The 17,640-nt window shown below is 50.3% G+C and overlaps 1 protein-coding gene across 13 annotated transcripts in view; it reads left to right on the top strand.

The window, feature by feature from the left end:
- MYT1L (myelin transcription factor 1 like) overlaps positions 1-17,640 on the top strand; it is a 418,649-nt gene that overhangs the window by 352,630 nt on the left and 48,379 nt on the right. For 11 of the 13 annotated variants that reach the window (XM_032430012.1, XM_032430004.1, XM_032430005.1 and 8 more), the window contains 5 exons: positions 2,923-3,170; positions 5,259-5,495; positions 7,693-7,814; positions 8,175-8,237; positions 8,680-8,748. In XM_032430012.1, the coding sequence (XP_032285903.1) occupies positions 2,923-3,170; positions 5,259-5,495; positions 7,693-7,814; positions 8,175-8,237; positions 8,680-8,748 (739 nt within the window). The remainder of the gene's footprint in view (positions 1-2,922; positions 3,171-5,258; positions 5,496-7,692; positions 7,815-8,174; positions 8,238-8,679; positions 8,749-17,640) is intronic. The other 2 variants (XM_032430014.1, XM_032430015.1) reach the window with 1 other exon arrangement.

The following is a 17,640-nucleotide window of genomic DNA, read 5'->3' as shown; positions in this document are numbered from 1 at the left end:
GGACCGTAAGCTCCCGTCCTCAGATTCAAACCGCAGTGCGGATGCTGCCCGTGCAAACACTATCTGTCTGAATGAGTGAGTGGGAAGTGAAGAGTCCAGACGGGGATCTGACGCTTTAGGTCACGTGAGCAGACGGTGTGCAGACCCCAACTAGCTGCATTCTCACAAGAAAGCTCCTTTTCCCATGTAGCACTCACCACAGCACAGACCTGCGTGGGCACCATGAGGGTCGGTGAGTGAGGGTGTGAGGCCGTCCAAACCCACCCAGGTCCCCCGCGGGGTGAGCCCTCAGGACGCGTACCTCTGCACTGTGCTCTATCTGTCTGGTTTTCATGGAAGTCTGGGCTGTAAGGACATTTATTCCCTTATGTTAATACATAAGAAGGCGGACATTCCTAGAAGGAGACACACACATTTCGGGAGACCCTCACAAGTAGGGCAGCATGCGAAGGCTCTGGTTGGAACGTGGTTGTTTTCATTTTTTTAATTTGTCATATTTAGCCAGTAGAAATCCCATGGAGTCTTTCTCTGTCCTGCAAAAGAGGGATAAAATCTTTGAAGAGGGGTTTACCACGTGGTACGAGGCCCACCACTGCAGCCACACAGGGTGGTGGGACTCTCTCAGAGAGGCGTGACCTCCGTCTCGGCCAGGGACAGGCCGGCACCCAGAAGGACAGTGTCCAATTCTGTCTGCCGCCCGATCGGAAGGGGAAGGGCGTTTTGTCGTGGTCACTGGCCACTGATGCTGGCTCTGTGAACGTTTTACAAACTGGCGGTAATTATGAGGACCTACGCTCTTACTTCCATTTTGAACAAAACAAAGGAGTGCTTGCATTCCGTGAAAAGGCACAGGGGATGTGGATGCGTGTCCCACGTGCTTCCCCTGCATCAGGCTCGTCAACCAGTCACCCCCAGGTCGCTCGCCCGCTAGCATTCTGCCCAGTCCTACCAACTTGGTGCCATTCAGGACTCAAACGTCTGGGGAAGTAGATGCACTTTACCAAAAGTTTGCTGCCATGTCCTGCTGACTCTCTTTTAGAAATTGAAATTTGCTTATTCCAAAACGAAACGGCCATTTTTGTTATTTATGTGCATTCCATTTCTTTCTTGAGCCAGCGGCTAGCCCTCACTAGGGAAAAGAACCCTCACATAAGTACTATTGCATTTCTCTCACAATTTCTATATTCCTATTTTTGTATCAAAATTATAAATGGTGTGAACCCACAGACTTCTGTCCGTGTGGAGAGTGCCACAAGGTGCTCAGTGTGGCTCCCTGAGCCCGCGGCGCAGGTCCCGAGGGGTCGCCTCCCCAGGTCTGGTCCCCCCTGCATCGCTGCCTCGGGCCCACAGGATGTCTCTGTGCTCAGACCCCAGACTGCTGCCATCCACACTGGGCCCTCTGCTGCTTAGATAGGAGCACTCACAGAAGAACGAGGAAGGAAAGGTCACGTCCCAGACAGACCAATAGGTGTGCTGATTCGTCCTCGCAGAGAGGGACCCGGCCCACACAGACTCCTCATGCTGGGGGGTCTGTGTGCAGTTAGCCCTCTGGTCCACGCAAGGGGACCTGCTTCAAATGGTCATCTGCTTGTGCAGCGGCTCGGTGACTTTTGGTGGGGGCTGCAGTGAGGCCTGGTGCCAGCATCACTGTGCAGCTGGGTGGCAAAATGAAAGTCTTGGGTCCAAAGTTGAAAGTTATCAGTGATGAAAGCTTGGTTATTTGTTCACTTGTATGTGAATACGGTGCTTTGGGCAGTTTCTTGGCGTGGCTCATGATGACCGACCGTGGTGGCCATGTGAGGTCAGTTGCTCAGTTCTGCTTTGCTGGCCCCTTCCCTATGGGAGGAAAGCATTGTGCATGTCCTCCTAAGGGGGTACTTGGGTTACAGACCACTAGCGACAGTGTTGGACACACAGGGAGGGGTGGCTAAGCTTGCTTTGGAAAGGATGTTCGAAGATGCATGGGGGTCGTGCAAGCGGGACTCGCTGGTGCAGTCTAGGACACTGTGAGGGAGATGTGGGGGGGGGGGGTTCCTTCACCCCTGGGTTCACCCTGCCTACTCCCTTCCTGGGCAGGACTCCAGGGGAGACCTGTCTGCCCCGCAGGTGGACACCCTATGACTTTGCTGCCCTTGGCAATGAACACAGGGCCCTGAAAAATCATCCACAAGTGTTTCCCACCCGTGGGCCAGAGGAGACTTCCCAACAGCCATGAAAGCAATGTTAGCTCCCAAACACCTGTGTGCTCTGGGTGATGGAGGTTGTCACCCGTACATCCGTGAGCCCGGCTCCGTGCAAGTGTCGGCTTGCGGGACGATGTGTGGCGTGCACGTGGCCACGGTGCCCTGCTTACCCGGGCTCAGCCATGCCCACGGGTGTGCACCAGTCCCTGTCCCTGACCATGCCACTTCCTCCACAGGGGCTCTTTAGTAGAATCACAGGGTAGGGCTCTTCTTGGGGAAGGGGGTGTTCCCTCATGCATGCCCAGCTGGAGGGGACGCCTCCCAAAAGCACAGGGGCCTGTGAGGCTGCGCGACTTGCACGCAGTGACCCCCAGCTGGCCTCTGAGGCCCCTCCTGGCTGGAAGGAGCCGCCAGGCTCTGGAGGGACGAGGTCTGTGGGGTCCCCGCCGCCCACTGAGCGGATGCGCAGTCACGATGGGGAGAGCCGTCCTGGGGCCCCGAGCAGGCTGGCGTTCCAGTCCCTTCCCAAGTCAGGCGGCCGAGTCCTAATCAGGCGCGGCCCTCAAACAGGTTGGGTGGTGGGCCCGCAGCCGCGTGCGGCCCCTCCAGTCACCCAGCTCGGCCCGGGCGGCCAGGACGCGCGTGTCCGCGGGGCTGGGGGGAGGGGCGCGGTGTGGGGGCGGGGCGCGGCGGCGGCGGCGCGGGGGCCCAGGTCATCGCCGTGCCCGTGTCTCCCCAGCAAAGCGGTACTGCAAGAACGCCAGCCCCAGCAGCAGCAGCACCAGCAGCTACGCGCCCAGCAGCAGCAACCTGAGCTGCGGGGGCGGCAGCAGCGCGAGCAGCACGTGCAGCAAGAGCAGCTTCGACTACGCGCACGACGTGGAGGCGGCGCACATGGCCGCCACGGCCATCCTCAACCTGTCCACGCGCTGCCGCGAGATGCCGCAGAACCTGTCCACCAAGCCGCAGGACCTGTGCGCCGCGCGGGTACGCCCGGGCCGGGGGGGTCCCCGAGCTCACGGCCCGCAGCACCGGGCCCCCGCGGGCACTCAGCGGACGCCCCTCGGAGCGCACCTGCCGCTGGGGCCCCGAGCACGGCTGTGCGGGGAGCCGTCCCGCCCGGACGCCGGGTTTGTGGCCAGGGCTGTTGTCAGGCCGGTGGGAGAAGGCGTGGGGGGGACCCTGCTCCTTAGGATCCAGGGTCGCTTCTGTAAACAGAGGACAGCCGGTGCCCTCAGGGAGCCTCGGATGGCGGCACGACAGCAGCCGGGCGCCTGGAACCCCAAGACGAGGAGGGCGCGTGGCCCCGCTGTCGAGCACAGCGCAGGGCGGCCCCCAGCTCCCAGCTGGTCGCTCGGTGTTGGGGAACAAAAAGCAGAAATCCGATTTCCGCCCGACTGTCGCGCCATTCTGGCAGCTCTCGTTAGTCCAGAACCCTCAGAGATGCTGACACGGCGTCCGGGTCTGTGGAGGCCTCTGCCTTGCTTTTCTGTGAATGGGCTCGTTGGTCCAGCGGGAGCCGGACTGCGGGTCAGAGCCGGAGGGAGCTGCCCGCTGGGGCCGCTCGGGGGTCGGGGCCGCCGGTGGTGCGCAGGGCCTGTGAGCTCAGAGGACGTGGGCAGCCAGACCTGGTCCCTCACCTCCTCGCCAGAAAACAGAGGGACTGCATTTCTAGAGCTGCCTGGCCATGGGCACCAGGAGCTCACAGCCTCACAACAAGCTCATTACTTGTTCTAAGTAATTGTGATTTGTATGAATGGAGAAAGGTCAGGCATTTTATGCTTTGCACCTGCTTTCTTTTCTATTAATATTTTTGTTCCTAGATTTTTAGAGACATGTCAGGGGCATGCGATTTCGTGGTGGTCAGGGCCGCTAAAATCCAAGGCTAGCATGGAAGAGCTTCTGTGGCAAGGGGAAAAAAGAAAGCAACCCCTTCCCATTTTTCTTTCACTTTATTAAAGCCAAGACTGAGACAATTAAGTCCAACGTGACGCAGGCTAAATGAGTGTGAGAGCTTGAAAGCAGGCGTGCTCCCTGACCGGAGGAGCTCAGGCAGAATAATGCTCTGTCATGTCTCAGGCTAAGAGCCTGCGTGGGGCTTCCGTCCCCAGCAGCTGCCCTCCGCTGTTACATCCAGAGGAGGGAGCTGCTAGACATTTGGGGAGGCAGCAACTTTCACGCCAGCTCTGAGATCAAATTTTTGCTCGAGAAACTGTAACTCTCCGGGAACAGAAGTGGAGGGCTGTTCGCAGCATTTCCTGCTCTGTTCTCCATGTGTCCTTCCTTGCCTCCCTCCTCCTGAGAGGCGAGCTCTGAAGACTTCTTTATCTGTTTGAGAGCATCATTTAAAAAAAACAAACAACAACAACAAAAAAGTCACCCAGTACCGCTTTATTGTTTTAAGCCAGTAGGCTGAATTGCACGTTTGCTGAAGCACAGAGTAGTCAGACCATACTCACTGCAGTAGAGGTGCTTGAACTGTGATTGCACACCCCCCTCCCTTAAAACAGAAAACACTCTTCATCACAGGATTTCGTGTGCAAAGTGAATTCTGGCTGCTTCTCCTTCACCCCGCCGTGCCTCTGCCTCGTCTGTTCCCCCCTCTCCCCTTCTCGAAGTATCCGCATCAGTGAAACTGAAAGACGATTGTTAAGCATAAACACACATCTATCTCTGATCTCTTAAACATTATTTGAGCTGGAATAGAGTTGAGATTAGGCACTCGTTTGATTTTCTTCTGGTGAGGCTTATTTCTAAAAGCAGGAGATGTATTGCAGAGAAAAGAAGATAAAGATGGTGGTAAATACACGGTAGATATGTGAGATGGATAGGTAAGAGACAGATGGATAGACCGATTATAGTCATCAGCAGGTGAATAGACGCATGCACCTGCCATCCAGTGTTGCGGCCAGGCGCGGGCCAGCAGACATGTCCCAAAGGACCGCTTCTCCTCCCCTCGGGAGCCCATGCACGGGAGACCGCAGGAGGAATCCGCGTTTGGATTCTGCACTGGCTGAAGGCAGGGCTGCAGCTGGGGTTGGGGCTGCGTCGTTACCATGTCTCTCTGTCCAGCAGAACCCTGACATGGAGGTGGACGAGAACGGGACTCTGGACCTCAGCATGAACAAGCCACGGCCACGGGAGAGCTGCTGCCCGGTCCTGACGCCCCTGGAGCCCATGTCCCCCCAGCAGCAGGCAGTCATGGGCAGCCGGTGCTTCCAGCTGGGAGAGGACGACTGCTGGGAGCTGCCCGTGGACTACACCAAGATGAAGCCTCGCAGGGCCGACGGGGGTGACACCGCCGAGGTCCCTGTACGTCCCTCTCACTGCCTGCCGGCTCGGGGCATGGGGGCGGGCATCCGTGGGCTCCCTTAGTATGACCTCAGCCGACGAGGGCTGACCAGGGAGAGATTTGTCACTAACGCTGATTAGGTAAAACAAACCACAGACTCTTTTCAATGATGAATTTTATTGTCTAACAAGTGTGTTTTGTTACCAATGATTTCTCTAAGAAAATATATAGACAGCAAGCCAGTCCATTTTCCTGGGTGACATATTGATATAAGGCATGATTCTCCTTGCAGATAGGGAATTATGACATCTTCAATACTTAAATGGTTAACTATGAGCTTTTAATTAGCTAGCCCTTTGAAGCTAAAGATAGTGTCTGTTCTCAGAGAAACCCAAAATATTCAGAAGAATGTACTCCAGCCCTGAAAAAAACCATTTTAGCACTATCACCTAAATCTTTGTTGAGCACAATATTACCAAACAACCAATGTCAAGAACATATTTTTGAAAAAAAAAAAAAAAAAAGAACATATTTTTGAAGTGAAGATCTCCCCTGTGATCCGAAAATAGAGCTTTCCTGTGGAAACCCTCCTAAGCTAAATGGTGTGATTAATTAATTTATGTAGAAAATATTTTGAGTGTTCCCAGACCCCAAAAATCACCTCTCAGGTTTTGATTTTCTGAACCTTAGGACACACCTTGCTAACGGATGCACAGATAACCTGAGACCAAGTCCAGATGCTCTCAGACACAGCGCAGAGCTCTGGAGCTGGATGCTGAGAGGCTGAGCATGGTTTCGGGGGCAGGCGCGGGGCGGGGCCGCTCCTGATGCTCAGGGTGCACCCGCGCTCCCACAGCTTGCCACAAAACCAGCACTGAACACTGTTTGTGCTTCTTGACTTTTTTTTGTAAAAGCAAAAATCCTCTTTGGGTTTCTTTCTTAGCAAAAGCAGGTCTTTCAAAAGAGCGAGGTGGCATGTGTCGTGAGCTTTCGAAAAGTGGGGGTCACCTGTAGTTACAATGTTCACATTCAAGTTGCTAAAATAGTTAAAATATCCTCTAGGCTAAGAAAAGAAAATGAAGAAAAGGTTGTTCTTTATTGTACTGGCTTTTTCTCCTGTGTTCAATTCTGAAAATTATGACACCTTCTTTATTCACTGAAAAATGAAAATCCTTTTTGAATACAATAGGGAGACCACCATCAAAGCAATAGCTTTTTACAGAAACAAGGAAGTGCAGAAAAAGGGAACATTAGCTATTTGTAGGAATTGGCAGGAAAGGCACCTGGTTATAAGGCCATTACATGTTAAAGCCTATTATTTTTATTCTTCAAATTGATTTAAGTATCCAGGCATTGCAAAAGAATAGAATCTAAGTGGCAAGGTAAATTCCAAAGTATTCTTTTCTCTCCTATAGTGTTAAGTCATTGTTACCGAATAAGGCATGGTGGTTGAGTCTCTGATTTTATTTTAATTAAAATTAAGCTCTCATAAATCGACAGAAGTATTTTCATCATACAGACTGTCCCCGAAATAAGAAATGCTCTCCTGCCTTCAGGAGACACATCTGCTGAGTATCACCATCTATAGGAGTTCCTTAGTTACTGCACTGGGACCCACTTAACCAGAGTAGACACTTCCTATTAAAAAAGGAAATGCTGCATAAGAATAATTGAGAACTACAACATTAAGCTCAGACGGTCTTCCCTTGCCTTGGGCCCTAAGGCACACATGCAGAATGCTCCCCGGTGGCTGGTAAAAGCCTCATTCTAAAATGCCTCTAAGGTTCGTGGTTGAGCTTTGCAGGTCAGCGTTGGGTAAGAGTATTGTAACACCAGCAGGTGCTTCCCGGACACTGAATCAGAAAGACCAACCAAGAAACGGTGTCTCTGGTTTCCAAACCAGTTGTCTGTTCCCCTTATAAGTACCCCAACAGAAATACTGACTAAGGCCCTGCCCACTGACAGGGATGAACTTAGAAGTTTAGAACAGTTGATGAGAAACTAAGGTCCACTCTGAAAAAGATGCTCTTTGAACAGCGTCCAGCTTTGCACTTTCAGAAGGGGCTTCACCGGGACAAAGATGGGGAATGATTTTAAAGGCACAGGGTGTTGGAAGAGGAGGAAAGTGCAGAGGCGGCCGGCCCTCTGGGGGCCGCGTCTGTGGTCTGTGTGGGGCGCTGTCCCCTGTGCGGCCCTGAAGCTGTGTTTTGCCTGCAGCCGGAAGACTTGGACCCATTCCAGGAGGCTCTGGAGGAGAGAAGGTACCCGGGAGAGGTGACCATCCCCAGCCCCAAGCCCAAGTACCCCCAGTGCAAGGAGAGCAAGAAGGACTTAATAACGTAAGCATACCTCGAGGTGAAACAGCTGCCCTTCCTAACCGTCCCTTCCTTGGCTTATTTTTAAAGACCGATCTGTACGTGCCTTGCCGTTTGAGCATGCGACGTCCGCAGCACAGAACTGTCTCGAGCTGCCGGTTCCGTGGAGCGGGGGCCCGCGTGGCTCGCTTGCTCCCAGGACGCTCTGTGTGATGGAGGCGCGTCTGCCGTATGTGGTCGTGCGTTTTGCAGCTTCCCCTCAGGGCACCTAAATCCCCTTGCAGACATTGCAGCTAAACTGGAAACAATGAAACTTTCTTGAAGTTTTTTTTTTTTTTAAACATACTTACTATTTTGGCTGTTTTTGTTTTTGTTTGGTGGCAGATGTCCAACACCAAGGTGTGATGGAAGTGGTCATGTGACTGGTAATTACGCCTCACATAGAAGGTGTGACTTCATTTTTCTCATGGTGGATTCTGTCTTTTCAATTTATTGTTTTCAGCTTACCTCAACAATGCTGTCAAAGTACAAACGTCGAATTACGTGTCAACCCTCTCAGTGCTCTATGTTGACCTATAAAAGCATGCTGATGTACGTGTTGTATAGTGTCTTTTATATGCAAGGAAACTACCACGATTCGGAAAATTCCTCACCAACATTGAAACCAAAGAGTGCAAATATTTTTATACTATTTTTCAAAAATTGTTTATTAACAGACACGTCTTCTTCAAAGAAGAGAGTTAATTATACAAAAAAAAAATTCAATATACAGCACTTGCCCCATCACTTTCTGCATTAAACTTTTTAGTTTCAGTTGTATGTTGTGTTTGTCCGGGAGCGTAAGCCGGTGGGGGCGGCACTCACCTGACTCTTCTGGCCTGTCTTACAGTCTGTCGGGCTGCCCCCTCGCCGACAGAAGCATTCGGAGCATGCTGGCCACCAGCTCGCAAGAACTCAAGTAAGATTTCATGACAATCATTCTTCTAAAGATCTGTTCGCCTAGTAGTAACAAAATGGAGGTGTCATGTGTAAACACAAGTGTCTTTAAACAAACCCGCTGTGCACTCGGTACCTCGGCAGCCCACACGCCCGGGTCCTCGGGACGTCAGTCCCCCTTCCGGACAGTCTCTCTGCCTCTTCCCTCTCCTTTGTCTCTAGCGCTTTCATGCCATAGCCTTTCGATCCTGAATTTTCTAAAGCATCAGTAGTTTCTGTCCTCATACACATGCACACGGAAGGGAAGCCAGACAGAGGTACTCAAACTTTCAGGAAGTGATTGCAGCCTAAAAAGTAAAAAAATGTATTTTTTTTAGAAGTCAGTAGTTCATATGATTATTTAAAATATGGGCATTTAAATAGCACTAATGACAAAAGCTCACCACGATGACAGCTAATTCCCTAAGCATGTTGCGGTCATAGTAGCAAATACTCTAGGACAGCATCGTGTCCCGTTCACTGGCTCACTGACGGGTACAGTCAGGCACCCACCAGCACTCAGACACTCTTCCCTCCAGCCACTGGCTCTCCCGCTCTCCTGTGCCTGTAACATTTTCTATATTTTAGGCATAAATCTGATCACTTACATTTATATCACCAGACTAAGGTTTTTCTTCTTTGTATATATAGAACCACACCCAGTTCCTACACGGGTTTGGGAAGGAGTCAGTACAAGTCCTAGAAAGTGCATGAAAGCCTTCGGTGCTCTAGTTGGAGGACATATAGGGTGTGTGTCAGGGAAGAAGGGTGAGACCTGAAAGTAGTTTCACAACAGAATGAGAACCAAGAGCCCCAAATAATTATTTTTTAATTACCCGACATGTTATAAATATCATCACGTCCAACTGCTTGGCTTCCATTTTGTTTGGAAACTGCTTTATTTCCAATGTAGAAAAAGTGCTCCTTGGAGACCCTATTTGATTCCTTTCCCAAGGATTCCACCCTACATCCCATCCCACTGCAATAGACCAGGGCTGTCTCAGAGTATAGGGCTCTGTTTCACATCGTGTCATTTTTTACAGGATCCCTGTCCAAGGCCCTAGTGCCATAGATCACCTGCTCATGTTCAGTGACCTCCTGAACTAGCCCTTGCATCACAAGACTCTTGGCATTTTCTTCATGGCGTGTAAACACCCGGAGGGCATCCTCTTACTTAACGGTTTTAAAGTCTATAGTGTCGTCCACGCAGTGCCTAACGGACAAATAGCGTTTAGGACCTCAAAACGGACACTTAGCAAGAACAACTCAAGCCACTTTGTTAAGACATCTTTTTTCATGGCTTAAAACCATACTTCCCTCATGATCAAAACGTGACTAACTGCACTTGGAACTTGGCCAACACATCAGACCGTGGCAACTTCCCTTTGAATTTCTTGATGAGGAGTACTTTGCAAAAGTTTGGCACATATCCAGTTCCAACAGGCCAGCTGTAAACAAGAAATAGCCTTTGCACAACTGGTATGTAGGACGGCTTCTCCCTGGTTAGCATCGCAACACCCCCAGAGACCAGAGTAGTCTTCTGAGGGGTCTCGTTGTTGCTGGTTTTCATCCCTTGACTCTGGGCTTAGAAGGTTATGTTGACCCGAAGTTCCGAGCAGAGCTGCCACTTCTCCAGTTCCGGCACTCTCTTCTTCTCTCCCTTCATCTTGGAAGATGGTGCGATGGTCCTCACCATCCGCATCTTCAGAGGGAGGTGGCTGGCCTTCACATCCTCCAGGACAGTGCTGGGGAGGGGTCCATTCTCTGCATCCTGCCTCTTCCTGGATGGGAGACCTTATCTTCAGAGAGGGATGGCCTTTTCCTAATCGGGGTTGATTGAAAAGCCATACTCATTTGTCAACTTGTCTTTGCAAACAAGTAAATCCCATTTTGATTGATCCTTTCTGAGAAATCTAAACTTGACCAATTTTCTGAAATGGTCCATTGTTATTGGCAAAGCTTCAAAACTATGGGTTCCAATTAAATGTCTGCTATAAAAAGTCTAGTATTTAAATGACTGATTTTTACTTGCTAAGTCTTTCTAAACAGAGGAAACCATAGATTACAATATTTGTTTTCCTTTAACCTCTTAATTGATGAGACCCCTCTATTCAATACCTTTAACCTGAGTCACGGAGGCCTCGTAAGTGGTTTTTCCTGCATAGGAGCATAGGTTGAGCCCATGAAGCTGAGGTACAACTGCTTTCTCTCAAGTAATCCCACACGTGCCCTTCTCAGTAGAGTGTTCTCAAAGTTTGGTCAATCCCTGCTACAGCAGCCGCTTACGCGACAGAGTGAAATCATACTATTCATTGTAGATGAAGAATCTCCACTTCTTCATAAAGACACACTAGACGGGGGGCCCAATAACCTCCAAAAACAATCCTCTATTATGGAATTTTCTGGAAACATTCCTCTTGTCACATTTGACACTGAATTTCGATAGTTAGCCATTAACGGGACATTCTTGATCATGGAAAGATGAGTTGTGCCAGATAAACTCTTGGTCTCAGATCCTCAAACCTCTTAAACTTCCTGAGATAACACTTTGCTCCGATCTTATCCAGGTCAACATATTTGGGATGTTCATAAAAAGAAGTGGGTAATTTTATGTCTAATGATGTACAATATGTAAACTGAAAATGTATTAAAATTTAATGTGTATATGAATGCCATTCAAACTCTGGAGCTACTGCCTTCCTGGCCCCTGGCCCATCTGCTGTAGACAACATGGTTCAGCGGCGCGTCCCGCGAAGCGGGAGGCGGTGCAAGAAAGCCCGTGCAGCGTGCAGACCCTTTCAGGTTGATGTGCCCTGTGTCACATACATGTCCCTGGAACCTTCCTCCCCCGTGCCCTGAGGATTCCCAGCCGTGACATTCACTGAGACCCCAGGCCAAAAAGCTAGCGGCGGGGGGGAGAGGGCGGTGGATAGAATTGTTCAAATTAAAATGATTTTGTAGTAAGGACTCTGCCTAACAAGGGCTCTGACTCTGAAGGGAAGTTTCTTCTCTAAAAATGTCGTTTGCTAAGATTACCTGAAAGGACCATCCGGAAGGAGCTTGCCAGTCACCTCACATCGTTGTCATCCTCTTTTTTGAGAAACCGCGTCCTCCTGCCAGGAGCTCTCCTGCTTCCAGATGCGCCATCACTGTAGACATGGGCATGATGTAGGTGCTTTAGCCATCTGAGGCTCCAATTTAAGCCAAATCAAAGCCGATTTCAATCAGAGGCAATTAGCTCTAAAAACGGGCCCCCAAATTGGCTTCCATTTATACTTTGGTTGGCCAAATTTAGATACCTCTTTATTATTCGGCTCTTTATCTTACCCAGCCGCGGTTCCTGCCACTAGTGAGCTCCGTGTGGAGAAGGAGTTGTGGAGGACTCCTCCACCTTTACTTCTTGACGTTTGAACTTGGGTGTCATCACCGCGGGGGCGGTGGGGGCCCTACGTTTTGGCTCTCTGCCCTTTAGGGAGTGTTCCTGTGGATTCTGTAGCCTCCAGGCTTCTGTCCTAGGCATTTTCACCTGAGACTTAGAGGAGTGTGAGCTACAGATTCCACAGAACTTTTTTTTTTCCAGCTTGGCTACATTTATTTAAATCAAAGAATTAAAATTTTGACCTTGGGCCCCGCTATTACTTTGCTCTAACAGCTACTTGTTTCTAGAATTGGCTAGGGCTTAGTTTGCTAGGCAGTGGGAGGATTATTGACCAGGATCTCCTGGAGCCGGCTCACCCTGCCGCCTCTATTGTTCTCCGGGCAGGAGGTTCACCCACGTCTACCGCGCACCAGTTCTTACCCGTAATCCTCATTTCTATAATCTCTCGCCTTCTCGGTTTACAATAGTAAATCCACAGGCCTTGCTGAATGACAGCCGCCCTCGACTTGGGCCTGGCTTTAGTGGAGGGCACGCTTCCTTATCTGGGGGAGCAGCAACCGCCGTGGGAGTCCAGCTTCTCGGGGACGGGAGGGTGGTCGTCTCCCACCTCAGAGAATGCTCCCGGGACCCCTCGTTTCCGTTCCCAAGCTCATTTTGTTCTGCAGCAGTCCCAGCTGCTGAGAACTCGGGTGTGTGAGCTGGAATGCGTGTGGCTGGGAAGCAGGTGTGGGAGTCACTCGGGGGTGGGGGGGCGGGCAGTTCACAAGGGGCCTCCGCACACACTGTCTCCTCGGAGAGAAGCGTGGGAAGGGTTAGGCCCGTTTTCCGGGTGTGGACACTGAGGGATGGGTGGTTGGGCGGCTCAGTGTAGACCCACAGGCCGTCAGGGGCCGAGGGCCTTCTCCACACACCACAGTTCCTCCACAGATCAGTAGTGCCGTGGGCGAGCCTGGTGCTGGAGATTGGAAGGCGCGGTGTTGCCGGCAGGCAGACACACAGCAGCTCTCCTGTTCTCCCAGTTTGCAGTGTTTGCTCACAGCCCACCCGGGCCTGTGCTGGCGACCGGCCGGGGACCGCTAGCCCACGTCCCACAACCCCCCCAGAGAACCTACCTCAGCACTTAGGGGGCAACAACCATAGAAGGTTTATGAGGTCTGCGCCACAGCGTGTTTTTAAAATACCCTAAGAAATATATTTTGTTGCACATAGATTTTTTATTTTATCATAATAAGTAGGACTGATTTAAAATAAGTTAAATATAAGAAATACAGGTAAGCAGAGTAAAGCTAAACTTCTAAAATGAGAATGTTTGAGGATGACTCCAGTCAACATACAAGCACACAACACACATGGATGAACATACACACAGATGAACACAGAGACAGATGAACATACACACACAAGGATGAACACACACTGATGTACATACACACATGGATGAACACGCACACCGATGAGCATGCACATGGATGAAAACACATGGACACACACAGGGATGAGCATGCATGAATATACACATGGATGAACATACATGCGGATAAACATACACATGGGTGAACACACATGGATAACACACGTGCATAAACACACACATAACTACGCACAGGTGAACACATGGATGAACACACACCAATGAACACATAGGGATGAACATATACACACAGAGGGACACATATGTGAATGAATCCACACTGATGAACATACACCACAAGGATGAACATACACATGGATGAACCCAGGGATGAACACACATGGATGAACACACATGGGTGAACACATGGATGGACACATATGAACATACACCACGGATGAACACACATGTGAATGAACACACTGATGAACATGCACCACATGGATGAACATACACATGGATGAACACATGGGTGAATACACAGGGATGAACACAGAAGCATGAACATACATGGATGAACACACACGAATTGCAGGCAAAGGAAACTGTGCTACGCAGGTCCCGGCTCACGGAGACTCTCATGCACAGGGAAGGGTAACCAGAAAAGCCTTTGCTTCCCTCTGTCTCTGGAGCCCTGAGGCCACCACAGTGAGCACCGTGGGGTAAGCCTCACTAACCCACGTCCTCGGCTGGCGGTGGCACTAGCTCAGTCCTTGCGATGAGCCCCCTCCTCCTGGTGGTCAGCATTACACCCACATTATTAAGCGGGAATCCCAGGTGTTCGGTTTTGGGGCTACATTTTAGCAACTTCACCTCAGTATATCCACACACAAACCGACCAAAAACAAAACCAAAAGCAAACTTCAGCGTCTACTTCACTTTATAAAGTGATCTGTGCTTTCCAGAAGCACACGTGGGGTCCCCCGGCAGTGTGTGACCTGTGGTCTGTGTGTGGTGGTGTGTGACCCGCGGTTTGGGTGTTCTGTTCTTCGTCCGTTTGTGCCTCAGTGTGTTTCAAGTTATGGTGCAGGTTACAGAAAAATTCAGAGTCAAAAATCAGGCTTAGGTCATCAAAAGAAGGCAGCAGGTATAGATTTAAGTTTAATAATCTAAACATACTGTTTTTCATGAGTAAGGTCTCTGTGCAAAATACAGTAAAGAGCAGAGTCCAGTCAGAGGGGAGCACCGTTAAACCCCGTGGGCCTCAGGGTCCTCACCCGTGAGATGGGACGTCCCGGGAGCAGGTACAATAGACATTCAGTGACTGTTATTATTAACTAGACCAACATACACAAATCCCACAGCTTTAAAATGTTGGATTTTGTGAAAAGATTAACCAGAATTCAGAGGAGAATGTACAAGTTAATTGAACATTTTCTGAATGACTTTGTATCTGTTCCTTTTTATGATGTCCTGGAAATAAGAACTTTAATTCACTCCAATGTCAGCAAGCCTCTAGCTTAGGAGGACTTCACACGTCCTTGAATCCAAAGGCCGAGCCAGTGAGGGGGCCTGGGGGGCAGGTTCCGCCGGTCAAGCCGGTGAGGGGGTCTGGGGGGCTGGTCCTGCCAGTTGTGCCGGTGAGGGGGTCTGGGGGGCCGGTTCTGCCGGTCGAGCCGGTGAGGGGGTCTGGGGGGGCCGGTCGTGCCGGTGAGGGGGTCTGGGGGGCCGGTTCCGCCGGTCGAGCCGGTGAGGGGGTCTGGGGGGCCGGTCCTGCCAGTTGTGCCAGTGAGGGGGTCTGGGGGGCCGGTCGTGCCGGTGAGGGGGCCTGGGGGGCCGGTCGTGCGGGTGAGGGGGCCTGAGGGGCCGGTCCACAGCCTACGGAACTTGTGTGCTCCTTTCTAGCTGGCTGTCCCTACAGGGGTGTGTGTGTGTGTGTGTGTGTGTGTGTGTGTGTGTGTGTGTTGCATTCAGTTGTCAACTTGGGTGTTTAATGCACACACCTCTGTGCCCACGTTGCGCGGCCCTTCAGAGGGGGGCAATCTGGACACTCCCTAAGCTCCCAGGTGGATGCACCAACTGTGACATTTTCAGGAAACCATGAGCCGGGCTGTTTCATTCAGTCATGTATTTATTGAAAAACCTGTAATCAGTGTCTGCCCTCAAGGAACTCCAAGTCGGTCTTTTAAGACCAAAAGGAGAAGAAAAATGTTCCATCCAGAGCATCCGGGTGAGAGGGAAGCAAAGAGCCGACACGGGTGGTGGGGGTGGAGCGGCCCGGCAGGGGACCAGCAGGGAGGATCTCGTGGCCTCGGACGTGAGACAGAGCGAGCGTGGGGCAGAGGGCCAGCTCGGACAGCAGGACTAAGTGCGGCAGCAAACCCCACTCTGGGAGAGACAGCACCCTGCTCAGTAACGAGCGGGTGGAGTCCTGGTGTGCGTTGGCACGCACGTTTCGTTTTGCCTTCGACCTGCCTGGTCTGCCGTCCTCCTGGCTACAGGGAGTTGGCGATGGGTGTGGTGTGTGTGACCAGAGTCGGGACCCCTGCATCCTTCCTCGAGTGTGGACCGTAATGTGTGAGGTGATCAGAGCTGGCTGTGAGGTTTTTATGTGTTTCACTGTGACAAACCTGGGGAGTATTCTACATCCAGAATAAGGCCATGAGGAAGACTTTTTCCTATGAAATTTTTCTTAGCATTCCATTCCCCCAGTCTTAAAATGATGAAACATTTCATCAGGCATCAGGAAGCACTGAATGATACCGCCTATTTCTGAACAAAGAGTAATTTGTCATCTAATCAAAGATAAAATACAAACCATTCAAAAACTACCCTTTGAACAAATGTATGTTTTTACCTCTGGATTAGTTACTTCTCTTTACAAAATACACAGCATATTTGGTGCATATGAACAAAGGAAAAATTATTTTCCTTACTATTTTTAATATTACAGTTTTAAAGGTATTTTAAATATGTGTGCATATATATGTATGTATAATATGTTATTAATGTATTCACACACATGCGTTGCAAATACATATATTTTGTTGTTGTCTGTGTTGTGAGGCCAGGAATCAAATCTAGACATGTTTCCTTTCGTGAAGCACATCAAATTATCTGAGTCTTCTTCATATGTTATAGCTAGTTAAATTTGACCTCTCATCATTACTGGGAATTTGGTCTCATTTTCATCTCCTTCCTGGCTCCCCTGGGTGATTCTGAGTGAGGACCCCCCTTCAACCTCACGGGAGCCCCACATTAGTGCCAGAACCCCAAACCCTGAGCTGGATGAGAAGCCAGCTTCTTTGGGGAAAACCTCTGGCTGAGAAAGACTAGGTTACGTCGGCCTTTAATTGTAAATTTGAGGTTTTATTTCAGTAAACACTTCACTAATTTATAGTTCCCTGGAGCAAAATGAACAAAATTGGAAATAAAGTAGATGTTCCCTTTGGGAAATTATTGACAAGGATTTTGGAGGGCATTTTTTTCCTGGCAATTTCAGGAGAGAGAACCACTGTCTTCGGTTTCTTGCTTGCTTGGAAAAACAGGCTTTGAAGGGCTGACGAGGCAGTCAGGTGGGACCAGGGAGCAGAACAGCTCACAACCTCACCGGTCCGAGGCTTCATTCCAAACCCTGATCTGTGATCTTACAGGAGGGACAGTTCAAGGGGAATCACGTCTCGGCTCTTGTATTCTTCAGTTGTGGTTTTATAGAAAGAGCCAGTCCTTGGCACTAGGGAATTCCATTTTGTCATCTCTATGTAGGAACTCTCCAGATCCTACCGGGGCTTAATAGTTTTCTCTACAGGCAGTTAAGACACAGAGATATGCCGTCTGCATTCAAAGATAGTCCATGAACACTGGAACCGTGTCAAGACCTGAGAGATCTCAGTCTTACCTGGGTTTGGTTTTGTTTTTTTTAAGAAAACATTCAGTGTAAATAGTTTCTAAAAATTTGGCATTATGAAAGAGTATGCCAGAGCTGTCCAGCAGAACTCCTCGGGGTGGAGGAAATGTTCTAGACCCGCACGGTCCGCTCTCCAGCCTCAGCCACCCGAGGCTCCCGGGCACAGCACCGCCTCTGTGGCTGGGGAGATGGACTTCTGGTGGCGTTCCGCTTGTTAACCCTAATGGAGTCACAGGTA

This window comes from Phoca vitulina, unplaced genomic scaffold (genome assembly GCF_004348235.1).
Source record: "Phoca vitulina isolate PV1807 unplaced genomic scaffold, GSC_HSeal_1.0 scaffold42, whole genome shotgun sequence".
Lineage (NCBI taxonomy): Eukaryota > Metazoa > Chordata > Mammalia > Carnivora > Phocidae > Phoca > Phoca vitulina.
This window is presented reverse-complemented; position numbering and strand designations above follow the sequence as displayed.